General features: G+C 35.3%; 1 protein-coding gene across 2 annotated transcripts; it reads left to right on the plus strand.

The window, feature by feature from the left end:
* The first annotated feature begins 3096 nt into the window (after positions 1-3096).
* LOC132179180 (branched-chain-amino-acid aminotransferase 6-like) lies at positions 3097-6519 on the plus strand. Of its 2 annotated transcripts, none has more exons than XM_088515391.1 (9): positions 3097-3170; positions 3361-3535; positions 3633-3812; positions 4042-4173; positions 4503-4592; positions 5594-5710; positions 5961-6056; positions 6216-6328; positions 6405-6519. In XM_088515391.1, exons 2-9 carry the CDS (start codon positions 3428-3430, stop codon positions 6517-6519), a joined length of 951 nt encoding a protein of 316 aa, XP_088371517.1. In that variant the 5' UTR covers positions 3097-3170; positions 3361-3427. The 2 variants fall into 2 exon arrangements, with proteins under 2 accessions (XP_088371517.1, XP_059447825.1); XM_059591842.1 differs by having other exon boundaries at positions 3100-3146.
* Positions 6520-17344: the final 10825 nt, after the last annotated feature.

Raw genomic sequence — 17344 nt, forward strand, 5'->3', positions numbered from 1 at the left:
CCCAAGGCTCCATGGGGGTGGCCGAGCCACCCCCAGTGGGTACCGGGGGTGGTTTCGGCCACCCCCTTGGGGCCCAAGGGGGTGGCCGAGCCACCCCCAGTTTCTTTAGATTTTTCGTTTTTTTTTTTTTTTTTTTTTAATATTTTTTTTTAATTAAAAAAAAAACATTTTTTTTTAATTAAAAAAAAAATTAATATATGTGCCACGTGTCGACGTCTTATATTATTCATATACATATGTAGACTTATATAGACTTATAACATATATAGACTTATAAGTTTATAACATACATTGGAAATAAGTCTCTAGATATTTAATTGTTGTATTAGTATGAATTAGTATACTTATAAGTTATATCATATTATATATGTATAATTTGTTATTATATAATCAAATGATTTAATGATCAAGTGATTATGTTATTTGTATATATATTTTTATAATTAATGATCAAGTGATTATGTTATTTGTATAAATATTTTTATAATTATAATTATAAAAATATATTATATAAAAAGGCAGTTAGCGGTTACGGTTAGTAGACCCAATAACCGCTAACCGCTAGGCAGTTATAGCGGTTAGGCGGTTAGCGGTTAATGCGGTTAGACAGTTAGGCGGTTAGGCGGTTGGCGGTTATAGCGGTTAGCGGTTAGCGGGCGGCTAAAAACCGCCCGCCTTTGCACCCCTAGATACAGAAACCGAATTTATATCAACATAAAACTGGGAAACATCAGCAAGTCACTCTCGAAAACCCTAAGCCCTATGAAACCCTAAGTCCCCCCTCCATAGCGCCGCCGCCTCAGGGGAGGAGGGATGCCTGTTGCCTGCATCCCTCCTCCCTTCTTTGCTTTCCGGTTTTTGTTTTAGGCTTATTTCTGTCTTTGGTGTTTTCTGTTCTGTTGTGCTTGTGTTCTCTCTCGGTAGGTACTGCTTTTGGGAGTTTTCACTCAAACTCTCACCCTCCCTGTTTGTTTGTGTGTGCCGCCGATCTCCTCCGCGCCCGCTTCGCAGCTCACCGCTCGCTGTCGGGTCTTTTCACGCGCCCCTCCCACGCCAAGCTTTTTGTGCCACCTTCCGCGGCTATTTCCGGCCAGCTCGCAATCGGCCTCCTCCGGCTGCCGTGACCCGCTTTGAGTGTTTTTCGCGTTTATTTCCTTGTATTGTTGTTTTTCTGTTTTGTATTTCCTTTAAGTTCCCCTGTATTTGGTTTTCTTTGCTGTAATTTCTTTTCCTGCATTAGTTTTATTGTTCCTTTTATTTCCCTGTATGATTTTATTTATGCTTGTAATAAGGCTCTCTCCTCCTACTTTGTTGCTCCCGGTTGCTGCCCGTTATTACTGGTCCAAACCCTTGGGTTGTGGATGTGAACTTTATCCTGGCTTTCGAGTCGAGGAGGATGAGTATTGCCTTGGGGGTTTTACTCTCAAGACAGAGGAATAAGTATCGGCTTGGGGGTTTTGCTCTCAAGGCCGAGGAATAAGTGCTACCTATGCATTAGATGATGTCTGTTTGATGCAGATCTGATTTTTAAACTTGATATTTAGTCATAGGTTAGCGGATGCTGTGTTTTGGTTAATTTGGTCTGTTGTTGATGACTGTATCTTTAGCTTCGGCTATGATTTACTTCACAGCTTTTTGCTCTGTTTGTAAGAGTTTTAGACTCGCAACTTTTATCAATGAATGAGTATGATATCTTTAAAAAAAAAAAAAAAAACATAAAGGATGATAAATTGATAATTGAAGATACCAAACTTTTACAGAATATTGTCGGAGGAAACTTTTCATATTTCTATTTTTTTTCTCACTCGCAAGCTTTCTCTTCCTCTCCTGAGCTCGAAACATAAGGAGGACTCATTAAATTTACACAATAACAGAAATATAATAATATTACTATATTAGTGCATGAATTAATTAAGTATCTTTTCCAAATATTCAACCTAGCTCAATCATCCAAGTAAAAATTTCCATAATGAAAAATAAATTCCTAAAATATTCTATCATTCAAAGTTCTTAAAATCTCAACAAATGACGATTTCAAATTAAATTATTCAAATTTTGTATGAATATTTTAAAAATAGTAAATATTATGATGAAAAATCATGGCATATATATATATATATATATATATATATATATATATATATATATATATATATATATATTATTAGAAAATTTAGATGGTGGTGCATGTAAATACTTTAACCCATATATGGAATGAAGAGGGTGCCATATTAGAGAGATTACAAGCATTCTCCTAAAGATTCTAGAGAATCTTGATTCATATATGCTTTACCAGGACACTTTCTATTACTTGTAAGGAAAAAAAAAACGTATTCATACCTTTAAAAGTTAATAAATAAAGAGTTTGTAACGAGTATTTTTTTTTTTTTTCTTAAGCAAATTTGGGAAAAAGTTACAGAATTCAAAACACCGAAAAAGCGACGGGTTTTCCAATAAGTATGATGATGATATAAAAGGACGGAACTATATCAATTACATGAACAAAGGATCGAGTTCTGTGTTGAATTTCACCATGTTGCGCTCCCTTCGTTCCAGATCTTCAAATTTCTATGATTTTCTTCATTCTTTTCAATCTTCCATGGGGATAGTTTGTGGCCGACCAACAGGTTAGGAGAATGAGGCTTAACATTTATCTGAACTTATATTTAATTAATAGGAATTTGATTTTATTTAAGATTAGTTTATATTAGTTTTGTTATCAGTGTTAAAGTATTGATTAAATTTATCTCTTCCTACAAGCTTAAACTTTTAGAAAAACTGATAATTTTAACTTGGTATAAGTATTTTAAAATTTGATTTATTGTATCAGATAGTGTTTTGAGTCGTATAATTAATCTCCTTTTGTCATTTTTTATTCTCTTGATTGTACCTCTCAATAAAAGAGTAAGCATAATTTTAATCCCAAATCTTGTGTTTGAAAAAGTTTAACGTTCCTCAAAACCTAACAAATTATCCCATTGCGTGTTTGTGAAATCATTTACGTACGTGCATGTTTTTTCAATCCCATGTGAGATTTCATGAAATGATCAGTACTGACTACATGCTTTCTTGGTTGCAGGTGTGGCAAGTTTTGCGTCCATGGCACCACCCTCTGGGCAAACAACCTTCCAAACAACAGGTAACAGGTAATTCTGTCGAGGCAATTCAGAGCCGTGGACGAAAGTGTTTGACACCGAACCACCAATAACTTTTTTGTGTCTTTAATTTCTTTCTTTTGCTTATGCAATAGTTTCATAATTTATATTCCACACAAAATTTCAATAAAACCTATGCCTGTCTCCCACTTCTTTTCTCCATTTGTAACCTTTTTCCTTTTTTTTTTCAAATTGAAAAAAAAAGTGGTGCTGAAAAATATGCGAATATCAACTGGGATGAACTTGGATTTGGTCTAATTCCAATAGACTACATGTACGTGATGAAATGCTGTGAAGAGAAGAATTTTAGTGATGGAAACTTAATCCCCTATGGGAACATTGAGATGAGCCCATCTGCCGGAATCTTAAACTATGGACAGGTAGATGCACCAGCAGCATCCTAAAAAAAAACATTAAAAAACATCCTTATTGCTAACATATATACTAATATACATACGGATACAATGATGTTTTTAGGGGTTGCTTGAAGGTCTCAAGGCATACAGGAAGGAAGATGGTTGTGATGTTTTGCTGTTTCGACCAGACCAGAATGCTCAACGGATGAAGAATGGTGCAGAGAGACTGTGCATGCCATCGCCATCTGTTGAGCAATTTGTTGAGGCTGTAAAGCAAACAGTCCTCGCCAATAAGCACTGGGTATATATATTTTTTTTATTTTTTTCTTCTTTTTTTTCCCCTATTTAATCAGGCAAAGGGAATTATTAAGGGTATCTTTCCCTATAAATATATAGGGGCGGAACTAGTAAGAGGCTTGGGGACCTCAAAATGTTGACCAGTTTTTTTGGTTTTTTCAAATACTCGTATAATTCTTGTAATGCTTCAAGAACAATTTTGGGTCTTTAGAAGTTTGTGTTTGATGAAACAGGTACCTCCCCCGGGGAAGGGATCACTCTACATTAGGCCATTGCTCATAGGAAGTGGACCTATTCTGGGCATGAGTCCGGCACCAGAGTACACATTCCTCATATATGCATCTCCAGTTGGAAATTATCATAAGGTGAGTTATTGGTTATGTTTATTGTTAAAGTATTAATTAAATTATTAAATTTATTGTTTCATACTATGTTAAGCATTTGGGATAAGTAGTAATTTAACATGATATTAGAACCAAAAGTTATAAGTTCAAATCCTAACTCCACTCCACAATTCACTCACATTCAATTATATATATAACAATGTTTGTAGTAGCCTTATGTAATACACACCTAAATGCAATTCATCTTTATTGTTTTCGAAAACATCACAATGCACATAAAATTATAAATAAATAATTTTGAAAAATGATGCTAATTTGTGGTGCTATATTCTTTTTTTTCCATAAAATAGGGTCCTTTAAACTTGGTTGTTGAGGATAAGCTCCATCGTGCTACTCCTGGTGGAACTGGAGGCGTCAAGGCCGTCACCAACTACTCACCGGTAACGACTATAACTTCTTCAACAATTTCTCCTCTTGCAATGCTTATGGGTGAATATATAATTTCTAATGGCTGCTTAACTTGGTCAACCGATTCCTAATATTATAATTTCTAATATATAATTCCTAGTCGACCGATTCGTTGACGATCTGGTCCAAGTTAACCCACTAAACTAGTCTGACCTACATGCATGTTGAGCAGTTTGACCCACCTGCCAACCCGCACCCTGCCACTGATCTCAGCACCTACCCGTCCAAATCAACCAGATTTGGACCGACCAAATCGGTTTTCCAATTCGCTAAAGTCATCAATGTTGGCATGGGTGTGATCTATGTTCCCAACCTCGGGAAATTGATGGCGTTCGCTTGAAAGATAGTGAAATGAAGTCAGCCCTAATATGTTGTTGATGGAGAAAACATATGATAAAGGGTGCAGTCATATAAGAAAAATATGAAGCGCGCATGTACACGTAGGGCCATGTCACGAATTGACGCCAATTTGTTGATATTACAAATGAGAATTGGCATGGGGCAAAATTTTGGTAGCAAGAAAAATCATGCTCGAATGCAAAATCCTATCTAGCACTATTATAGTGTACTCAAGTGAGAGATGAAGGAATATGACGCGTGATCACGCTATAATAGTGTGCATGCACCCTCACACACCATAAACTTCTATAGTCATTGGTTTCCCATGGGAGATGTTTGTTCATGGTGAACAGACAACCCTTTTAATGGGTTTATTTGTTTAATTAGCATATGCAAACTATTAGGAGAATTGCACATGTCGTGAAGAAGTATCATTGCATCTATAAAAGGATGCAATCGTGTGAGTTTTATATACCTTTTTTCTCCTTCAACGGGCTGTTTCCCATGAGATCAACACCCTATTATAATTTTCTTGATCTAGCATGAAAAAAATAAAATAAAATATTATCATATTCATCATGTTTTCTTACACTAGTTGCTTATGCAAAAAATTTCCCTTTTATTCTGCATGCAGGTTTTCAAAGCAATGACCCAAGCAAAGGCCAATGGATTCTCTGATGTCCTATTCCTAGACGCTTTGACAGGGAAAAATATTGAGGAACTTTCAGCATGTAACATTTTCATTGTCAAGGTATCATGATGTATTAGATTTTGTGTATATATATATATATATATATCTTTGTGGGTATATATCTATCAATATCATTTAATACACAGTGAAGTACTATTATTAACAAAAAATATTCTGAGTAATTTCAAATACATCCATTAGGAAGTTTAGATTTCAAAAAATATTATGAACTCATCTTGTCAGTAATTTAATCATCTGAAATCTAACTTTTCCCTTAACATATTAAATTTAAATTTTCTTTCTAATGTAGGGTAATGTCATTTCAACCCCAGCAACACATGGAACTATTCTACCCGGAGTCACTCGAAAGAGTATTATGGAGATTGCCTTTACTTTTGGTTACCAGGTGATCATTCTCATACTATGATGATATATGCCAATTGATTATACAACGGGATTTGAATATAGTGCAATGGGGTACTCTCAATCAACCTCATATGAGGTTGCCCATTGCATGTTGCATGGGATTGCCAAAAATTAATCGGCAATGTTCCAATTGCATCAGGTCGAGGAACGTGAAATTCCAGTAGAGGATTTGCTTGAAGCTGATGAACTTTTTTGTACCGGGACTGCTATGGTTGTAAATCCCGTTGCTTGTGTCACCTATCACAACAAAAGGTAACTACCAATGGAGTTCAATTTCGTAAATTATTTTATATATATTATTTTGACCTTATTATTCATGTCTATGTAGGGTTGAATACAAAACTGGAGCTGAAACGGTGTCGCATAAACTATATGTTATGTTAACAGGGATTCAAACGGGTCGTATTGAAGACAAGATGGGGTGGACTGTCAAAGTTGATTGAGCCTCTCCTCTCTCATTTACAATAAAATTTAGCTTCTGCTTGTTTCTGTAATGTCTCCAAAATATTCCACTTTAGGAGTGTACGTATAAGGTTGTAAGACATCATTATTGTTTGTTTATTATTTTCTCTCCTTAAATTATTTTAGCCCTTGGAACCTGATACTCGCTCTATTTGTCAATGTCTTTTGAGAGGTTTTTTTTTTTTTTGTTTGAAAAAATATTGTGATGCGATACAAAAATGAAAACCTTTTTTTGTATTTTTAAGAGTGTTTTGTATTGTTTGTTATAACGTATTTGTTTAGAGAAGAAGAGCAAAAAAAAAAAAAAAACAGAAAAAACAAGAATTTCAACAAACATGGTCACTCTCTTTTAAGGTTGTTGATATTATCTCGTTAATGAGAAAGTTCTTGGAAATGAAAGTAGACAAGACTTAAAACCAAAAGCCTTTGCTCTAAACCTCACCCTAACTAGACCAAAAGGAAAGAGAAGTACCCTTCCAAAAGAAAGGAGGGGGATATTTGCTTTATTGGTTAAGAAAATCATCATCCCATTACTTTGGAATTCAACAAGTTAATCATTTGTGCAAAAATGGTGAATAACTAATTCAAAGGGTGATAGCCACTGCAACATTATAATTAACTCGATAATTATTACATGTATTTAAATGACTAATTCATTGGTTGAATCATTTCATTGTTCTTTTCAGGCATTTTTGAATCAGTTTATTGTGTTGATCTTCTCATATTTATTATTACATGTGTTTATATATAAAGGAAAATAATTAATAGAAAAGAATTCATATTTCCAGAAAGTCAAGGGAGGAGCATCCTTCAAGGAGTTACAAGAGAATCTTGGCTAATTGAATTTTCTGATGGGAGAGACAAGCAGAATATGCAAACCGTCCAGTGGGGCGATTTTACGGTGGGAAGACCTCCGCCACCAAGGCAGCCACCCCCTGCACCGGAGGTGGCTCACGCGGTCACCCCACCCTCACCCCACTTTGTGGTGGATGCCGGTTGGCAGCCAACCCTTCTAATTTTTTTTAAAATTAATTTTTAAGTTTTGTTTTCTCATATAATCCTGTGTTTTGTTAGCATAGGTTTATTTTGTTCTAAGCTGACGTGGTAGGGCTTGAATGGTGGGCAGAAAAGCCTCCTTTGTGCAAAGAACACACTGAAGTTATTCTCATAAAAGAATGCAATGGTATGGATTTTATACAATTTTTTGCTCCTTCAATAGGCTGTCTCCCATGAGATCAGCAAAACATATCAGCATTTTCTAGATCCAGAACAAAAGACACCAATAAAATGACAACTATTTGTGTCATTCACTCGGTCTTTTGCTCAAGAAACTATTTAGAACTTACCACATTTAACAAATTGGTCGATCATGCAAAGGGCACCCTTTTATTCTTCAGGTTTACAAAGTAGTGACTCAAGCAAAGTACAAAGGATTCTTTGATGTCCTATTCCTAGATGCATTGACAGGGAAAAATATTGAGGAAGTTTCAACATGTAATATTTTCATTGTACGTCAAGGTATGACTTATTAGTTGTTTTATATTATATATGATAGGACATAGGAGTCATAGGAAGCCTAATCCCAAATACCAGAAATGATAAGAGAAAGAGAAGATCTGAGGTCCTATAAGTAGATTCTTGATTAAATTTACATTTTCTATCTAATGTAGGGTAATGTTATTTCGACCCCGGCAACACTCTAGTGTGGCCAAACCACCCACATTTGGCTAAGGGTAGCTCATCTACTCTCTTGATTTTTCTTATTATTATTATTATTATTATTATTATTATTTTAGTTTTTTTTTCGAATTTATAAGCATATTTTTGTCTTATTTAGAGAAGGTTGCTGGTTTTTTTTCTGAATGAAAAGGAAACACTTTAAAATAAAATAAGAAGTTTCTAGTGAAAGTGTTAAGTGTAATATCTTAAACAAAAACCACATCATTTTGACAAATTTTTTTTTTTTAACAAAATTAACATGTAATATATAAAAAAAAAAAAAATTGTATTATTTAAAGGATAGGTAAAGGCGGAAAGTAGCTACCTTTGCCTACCCTAACCCTACTATGCACCTTCTTAGTTTTTAGGTTGGCTAATTCGGTGTCCAAAAGTGTAATTTTTTCTCTGTTGAAGCTCCATTCGCTGCACGCTTGCTAGACCGTTTGAACGTGATGTGTTCCATAGTAAAACCCAAGAGCTTCGTTAGCTGAACATTCACAGAATCGTCCGAACGGGAGTTGCACTTAGTAAATCCAAAGAGCTTTGTTCGCAAGGCCGTTCGCTGTGAGTTCAAACAAGAATTGTCTGAGAAGAAGTTTAACCTAGACGTGTGTTCAAGTCCATCCGAACGAAAGATGTATGTTGTCGCATTAGAGTTTTCCAACTTCAACTTGAATTTCTATAAAACCCTACTTTTGTTCGAACGAGACTGTCTCCCGTCCAAACACTATTGCAAATTTTTCATAATAAGGTTTTCTACTTCAGCAAGAAAACCTAATTCTTAATTGCCGATATATAGGACTCTATAGAGCACGATTTTTCAATCCAACTAAGAGGCAACTCAGTTGACTACTAACTCCAACAATAGTACTTACATATATAAATTATTTTATACAGTGATACATAAATAAATAATCAAAAAGGTTCACTCCATTGCTTTTGAAGTTTAAGGGCAACTTGCTCATTAAAAAGCTATTGCTGCCATTGCATGACTGGTGCCCATTTTGTGGCAAATAATTAAGAAACACCCACTAAAGAACTCCTCAAAGAATCTTATATGAGAATGATCACCAAACTCGAGAAAGATATCGCATTCGATAGCCAAAAAAAAAAATCTTTACAAAGACTTTCACTCTTTAAAAATTATAACATTTAATCATCAGAAACTCAATCACCTACTAGCGTCACTCCGACCGTCTTCTTCCTATTTTCCACGCAACAATCATTAAAAAGCTTCATGAGCATACAAATACAGCATCGTAAGATTAAATAGAGTCCAAGAAAAACGATAATTCCAAGAGCAGTAATGAATATTCCAACTTTCTTGGGGAAATTCATATCAAATAAAAGACTAATTTTTTTTCTAGCCTGCTTGGAAGTTTCAGTCTCCAATATTATTAAGGGGCATTTGAGTATATGTGCCAAAAATGTGATGGCATATTTATCGTACACAAAGTCAAAATAAAAATTGACTGACTCTTCAAGTCTACCTCTCTAAAGTCTAAAGTCCTCCTCTGGATGTTCAAGGCAAGTTGAGTGTTTCATGGGGCAATTAATTATAAGATAAAGACTCCTTTTTTTTTTTCTTTTTTATTGTTTCTACTTTTTTTTTTTTTTTTTTTTGTTAATTCTTTGGTATATATATATACGGAACGTTTTGTGATTATAAAAGTTTATTTTCTCACGGTGAAGAACAATTTCGTTATTTCCGTTGGTATGTATCTTTCATCATACTCTATGTGTCTTCACTCTTAATTTGTAATTTCTTCAACTTATTATATCGATGGATTTGTTTTCATCTTCTTCTTTGGTGAGTTCAATACAACCACTTTGTATTGATTTTCCGAAGCCCATCTCCATCTTCCAAATAATTTGTTTTGTTTGGCTTGATGTGATTCAAGTTCCGGTGGAAATTGTTGACGTGATGGTGCAGTGCCCCAAAAACAAGAGTGGGCCAGGCAATTCTCTTTTTACTATTTGGAATTGGTGTAGCTGACTACTTAGAGCACTGATTGGCAGCACGCGCGGGCGTGGCACGCCCAGTGCAAAAAAAATTTTTTTTTTTTTTTTTTTTTTTTTTTTTTTATTTTAAGATCAACAGCACGGGCGTGCAATGCACGCCGCGTGCTGTTGATCTTTACCCGACTACTTAACACTCCTACTTGTATAAGGATTGATTTGCCGACCTATTTATAAGAAAAGAGTGCCGCGCAAGTGCAACAGAGCCACATAACATTAGTGAAAAAGGTGGGCTGCTGTCAGGCAGACTTAATGGGTGTGTTTGCGAATTTCCTGGAACTCTCAATTCTAAAAAAAAAAAAAAAAAATTTACCTCAAAATTAATCACAACATTTCTACTTTTTATACCACATCAATTATTTTTATTATTATTATTTAAATAAAAAAATCACTATAAAACAAATTTTTTACATTTTTTCATATAAAATATATTTTTTCACTTTTCCCTACAAAACATTTTCACTAAAACTAATCAAACATTTATTCCTAAAAAAAGTCTACAGTACCGGCCCTAGAACAGTACCGTTCCAGGGCCAATATATTTTGAGGCTCAAGGCATAAGGTTTAAGTAGTATTTTTTTAAAAAAAATATATTAATTAAATAATATTTATTTTAATATTAATATTATATTTTTATTTAAAAATTATTCTTTTTACTTTTTGAGACACAAAACTTATTGTTGTTCGAAATTTTGGCTACTTTATGCTTCTCACAAGGCCAAAAAAATATCTACCCACAACCTTCAAGAATGGAACGTTTCAGATTGAATTTTATTTAATGATGTCTTTATTATTATTTGATTCCCTTTTTATTGCTATCAATTTTTTAAGCCTTATTTTATTTCGAAATGTTGGAAAATCAAATGATATTAATGCTTTTTTAAAAAAAATTAAGCAAGGGGCCATAGTTAAAGCATATATATTGACAGCAATTAGGTCTTTAATTGTGTTTGTTTTTGTTTATGGAAATAGTTTTATTAGGATTCATTAATTGGGCGCTTTATTAAATTGGGGACCTTTTTTTAATTACTTATTTACCATGATTAGGGGCTCTTAATTAAAGAATATGGATGGTAATTAGGGCTTTGATTTTTTTTTATGGAATTTTTAAAATTAATGTTTATTAATTGAGGGCCTTATTAAATTGGAGGCCCTAAGCGGCTACCTAATCCACCTAAGGGTTGAGCTGGCCCTAGCTACTATGTGATCGAATAGAGGCTACAAACTCTATAGTGAGAGAGAAAAATATAGATAGATCAGCCACCATCTCGTCCCAGCAAAATAAAAGGAGTTTGTATTCATGTCTTTTGTTTTCTCCTTTAAGAAAAATCTATATTGTGTGATAGTGAGATTTTGGTGTATTGAGGCTTTGGGTTTTGAGTGATTTTCTCCCTACTCTTTTGTATTCCATCTTTTGATAATTAATTTCCTCAGGGCCGTCTCCACCAATAGATACCTTTTCTTTCCTTTTTTTTTTCAAATTGAAAGCGGAAAAAAGGTTACAGGGGGCGGATCGTTCTCATTCTTGATTCGAATGGAAGAAAGAATGGAGGATCCTTTGGGAATGCGACCAAACACAATATGGGTAGTGGCCCATTTAGCTAACACGTGTGCACAATAATCAGCACATCTAGAATGCCAGTAGATATATGCTTGTTAAGCCGAATCACTTAAATATTGGTGTCTTATGTAATTGATTTATTTTATATTATGTTCTTTTCTGCTTCTTTGGGATCCTGAATTTAGTTCCGTGTACAACAAGTGGTATCAACGCTCAAGTTGGGAATGAAATTGATGGAAAATATGGTAAGTATCAAGTTTGAAGTGGAAAAGTTCAATGGGAAGAACAATTTCTCTCTTTGGTAGAGAAAGATGAAGAATATGTTGATTTAGCAAGGAGCCCACAAGGCGTTATTGGGAAAGGCGAAAAAATCCGAGAAGATGGACAATAAAGTTTGGGAAGAGATGGATGCGACGGCTGCTAGTGCGACCCGTCTTAACTTGTCAGATGACAGTCAGAAAGGGAAACTTGTCGTGGAGGTGGAGCTTGACGATTAGCATCCACTCGCGGACATATGTGATGATGAAGAATCTTCAGGAGATTCAAAGCACCAAAAATAGCCTTATTCTTTAGAAAGAGGCAAAGAGAAACATAATCGAAAAAAATCGGAGAGATATGGATTTAAGGACATGGTTTCCTATGCTATGATAGCTGTTCAATGGACAATGAAGTTTGGGAAGAGAGGATGCGATGGCTGCTAATGCGACCCGTCTTAACTTGTTAGATGACAGTCAGAAAGGGAAACAGGTCGTAGAAGTGGAGCTTGATGATCAGCATCCACTCTCGGACATATGTGATGACGAAGAATCTTCAGGAGATTCAAAGCCCAGAAAATAGCCTTATTCTTTAGAAAGAGGCAAAGTGAAACGCAATCGAAAAAAACGGGAGAGATATGGATTTAAGGACATGGTTTCCTTTGCTATAATAGCTGTTCAAGATGGTATGCCAATGGAGGTGGAGTTACTACATCAAGGTAAAGCTTAGGAATCGACAACATTGCTCAAGGCAAAGAAGGCTCAAGGGTACAGATGGGTCTAAAAAAAAAGAAAAAGCCAACAGAGAAAGTTGTGTGACCAAGAGGACTGGCAGAGAAGCGTGGTGTTCTGTTTAAACCATGTCATGTGCTCAAGTTCAAGAGACACTTGGACTTAAGCATCACTTATGGATTGTGATAGCCCTTAGGGACTTGGGCGGAGGCATCAAAAGGAGATTCGTTTTGTTTGACTTGATGGGATTCAAGTCAAGGTGGAAATTGTTGACATGATGGTGCCTTGACCCATAAAGAAGAGTGGGCCAAGGTAATTCTCCTTTTACTATTTGGAATTGGTGTAGCAGCCAACTTAACACTCCTACTTGTATAAGAATTGATTTGCCAATCTATTCATGCTATAAAAGGGCATGTTCATACCTTGTTCAAGTAGGGCAGCAAACATACACATAGCCACACAGGGGGCTGCTGTAGGGGTAAGGAAAGAGCGCCGCACAAGAGCAATAGAGCCACATAATATTAGTGAAAAGGTGGGTTGTTGTCAAGAACAACTCAATATATTTTGAGGCCTAAGGTAAAAAGTTTAAGTGGGGCCTTTTTTTTTATTTAAATATTAATTAAATAATATTTATTTTAATATTAATATTATATTTTTATTTAAAAATAATTCTTTTCGCTTTTTGAGATGCAAAATTTATTGTTGTCTAAAATTTGGCTCCTCAATGCTTCTCACACAGCCAAGACAATATCAAATCCGACTTCCATGAGGTTAAAAAAAGAACTGCATATCTACAGTAAAAACTTCAATGGTTCAGATTTAAGAGCAATTTATTTAAGTGTGAAACACAAAGACAATGTTAGAAAGAAACACACGCCGTTCCAAGGGAAGGAAAAAAAACACCTCTATTTTAAGGAATTTGGCCATGTTACTCATATCGCTCTCATTCCCAAAAAAATAAAACCCATTTGTGTTTCTGATTTTAGACCTATAAGTCTATGTCATGTGGTTTATAAGTTAATATCCAAGATCCTGGCGAATCGTATGAAGCGAGTGCTCCCCTTTATTATTTCATCCACTCAAAGTGCTTTTTTACCGGGGCGGTTGATTACAGACAATATTCTTGTGGATTACGAAACGTTACATACTATGCACACTAGGATGTGGAGCAAGACTGTGTATATGGGAATTAAGCTAGATATGAGTAAGGAATATGATAGGGTGGAATGGGCTTTCCTGGAAGCTATGATGAAAAAAATGGAGTTCCCTGATAAATGGATCAGATTGATTATGGAGTGTGTACGTACTGTGTAACATCCCCAGCCCGTTAAGGCTGAGTTTGCCACTTTTCTTCTTTTACAACAAAAGTTCTTGCAAAGATCTATAAGGTCTATCAGAGTACTTGATTTTAAAGGATACGAAAAATGTATAAAACATTATTCAAGAGATTTTATTACAAGCGAAATTAGAAAACATTAAACTTTAGTTGCGGAATATCATATTATTACAATCACTGATATGAAAAGACTTTGAAAAATAATTATTCCCATCCCCATTCCGGCCTCCTATTCCAGCGTCCTTTCTACCTGAAAACAAGAAATAAAACTGAATGAGCCCAAAGGGGGCCCAGCAAGTAAAATCCACAACCATAAATAGTTTTACTCCTTGTTCTCAGTTTTGAAAATCATTTTCGCAAATAAATATAATTCTAGCCATAATAATATCTGTATGTACGGTTGCATCTCCCGTAACATATACATACTATTACATCTAGTAATAGATCATCGTTGTAAATCATCTTTATAAATCATCATCATAATGCATCATTATAAATAATCTCTGTAAATCATCATAGCATATCATCGTTGAAAATATAGTATCATTTTCTCATAATAAGGCCCATGTACACTATTACCCCTGTGCACGAGGGTTGCGGGTCCTTGTGACCATGGCACTGAACTGTGGCCACAGCCATGCCCGACCGTCAATTAACTCTTTCTTGGTGCACTCAACGGTCTAGTTGATGGAATACCACCTTCTGGCATAGCCTCCTTCAGTGGTTTCGCCTCCATCCGAGTATCGGTACCGAACTCTCATCTTTACTTATCTTGGGGCCAAAAATACTCTCCTCCATACATGTGCCCTTATTTCATAAACATTTATCTCATCTCTTGTACTTTTCTTTGTACTTCTTTTGATGCATCTTAGGGCAACATGTAGGAGGGTTTATCATCATTTTTCTTTCTTATAATCATCATCATTTCTCAACTTTCTTTTCTTAAAATGGAAACTTTTCCAAATATAAACTTGTTGTGCTTAAAAAAAACATTTAAAGAAATATAAACTTTCTAAATAATTCTTTTAGAAATCCTTCATGCATGCAACATAACTTCATAATACGTAAATAAAATAATCATTTACAATTTACTAAAGAATGAATAAATAGCATGACATGAAGAAATTTTAGAAGGGGTAGTGAATTTACTTACCTCTAGACTGAAGCTAAAAGTGGTATGAAGGAATCTAGTTGCTCCAATATGACTAACACCACTAGTATATCTTTTGAAACTAATTTCTAAAGTCCGCTATCTCTTGTGCTCTTTCTTTCTTGTAGCGCTTGGTCTCGCCCTTTCTCTCTCTGTTCTGAGTAAACACTCTTAGAAAGAAGAAAGACCGAGTAAAAAGCGGAAGAAGGAAGAATATATGCAAGAGATGGGAGAGGAGATGAGTTGTGAAAATTGTGAAGGAGAAGAGCTCTATTTATAGGAGAAAATCAAACACTATTCTACCTTCAATTTACAATTATACCCTCATTTTACTATTCTACCTACCCTATACTATTCTACCTACCAATTTCCAATTACCATTCATACAATATCATAAATTTCTCAAGAATTAATATCATTGCCTAATATGAATATTAATATAATCATAGCATCAAATTAATATCTCTAAAATAAGACTTTCAAAATCTGAGGTGCTACATATTTACTATCCTATTATTTCACCAATTACCATTCTCTAATTACCACTCTCATAAATTTCCCAAGAATTAAAATCCTTAGCTACAATGGATATTAAAATAACATCATTATCAGAATAATCTATTTAAATAGCTTTGAAAATTCTGGGGCACTACATACTGTTTCTTATTCCATTTTGATAAATGGCGAACCTGTGGGACATGGCCCTCGACAAGGTGAACCTATATCCCCATATCTTTTTCTGATATGTGCGGAGGCACTCAATTCGTTATTGACTTAGGCAGAAAAAAAGGGGGTTATATCTGGAGTTCCTACGTCCAAGAATGGACCTCGGCTGAGATATCTTTTCTTTGCAGATGACAGCTTGTTATTTTGCAAGGCAAATTTGGTTGAGTGGAGACGAATTACCAAGATTCTAGAAAAATATGAAGCGGCTTCTGGTCAATGTTTCAATAAAAGTAAGACATCTATTTTCTTTAGCCGAAATACCAGTTTGGAGAGGAGGACTGAAATTACTCAACTGTCAGGGCTACAAGCTACTCATAGCTTCGATAAATACTTAGGGTTACCAACTCTTAAGGGAAAATCGAGATATCAGTCCTTTAAAAATATTAAGGATAAAGTGTGGAGTTGGCGAGTTGCCTTAATAATTGGAAGATTAAATTTTTATCTCATGCAAGGAAGGAGGTTCTCCTCAAGGCGATGGTGCAAGCAATACCAACGTATTGTATGAGTGTGTTTCAACTCCCGGTTTTGTTATACAAGGAGATCAATGGAATGATGCAACGATTTTGGTGGGGTAATAAGGAGCATTCCTCTAAAATTCACTGGATGAGTTGGAAAAGAATGGGATTAGCTAAGTCTAATGGTAGGCAAGGTTTTCGGGATTTGGTGATGTTTAATAAGGCTTTGTTGGCTAAGCAGTTGTGGAGACTTCTTATGAAACTGGAATCCTTGGCTGCCCAAGTTATCAAGGCCAAGTATTATCATAACTGCTCCGTATTGGAAGCGACAGTGGGATCTAAGCCCTTATATGCATGGAGGAGCCTTATGGCTTCTCAAGCTCTCCTAAATAATGGGCTTCTATGGAGGATAGGGGATGGGCAGGATATCAAATTTTGGGGAACTCACTGGATTCCAAAGCCAACAACTTTCACAGTGCAGTTGCCCATTAACGGATATGATGAGGAGGCTCGGGTAAAAGATTTAATTGACCAGAATACTAAGTGGTGGAATAGCAACTTAATTTCAGCTACGTTCCTTGAGGATGAGGCCAATGTGATTCTTAATATTCCACTGAGTCCTCCAACCAAGGGATAGGCTGATTTGGCGGGGTACCACGACAGGAGAATTTACTGTCCGAAGTGCATACCACATGGGAATGGAGATGGCTGTGTCTCTACGTAATGGAAGATCAAAAATGGGAGAGGACACAAGTGTTTGGAAGATGTGCTGGATGCTAAATGTTCCTAAAACAGTTCAATTATTTTTATGGAGGGCTCTCAATAATTTGCTCCCTACCAAATCAAATCTATTC

The sequence above is a fragment of the Corylus avellana genome, chromosome 4, assembly GCF_965113065.1.
Source record: "Corylus avellana chromosome 4, dhCorAvel1.hap1.2, whole genome shotgun sequence".
Taxonomy (NCBI): Eukaryota; Viridiplantae; Streptophyta; class Magnoliopsida; order Fagales; family Betulaceae; genus Corylus; species Corylus avellana.

Bases quoted from the DNA above. Each gene is read 5' to 3' on its own strand.
- LOC132179180 (XM_059591842.1), top strand. From the start codon at position 3,100: ATGGCACCACCCTCTGGGCAAACAACCTTCCAAACAACAGGTAACAG. The intron at 6,057-6,215 runs GTGATCATTCTC...CAATTGCATCAG, and splicing joins CCTTTACTTTTGGTTACCAG to GTCGAGGAACGTGAAATTCC. The intron at 6,329-6,404 runs GTAACTACCAAT...ATGTCTATGTAG, and splicing joins GTCACCTATCACAACAAAAG to GGTTGAATACAAAACTGGAG.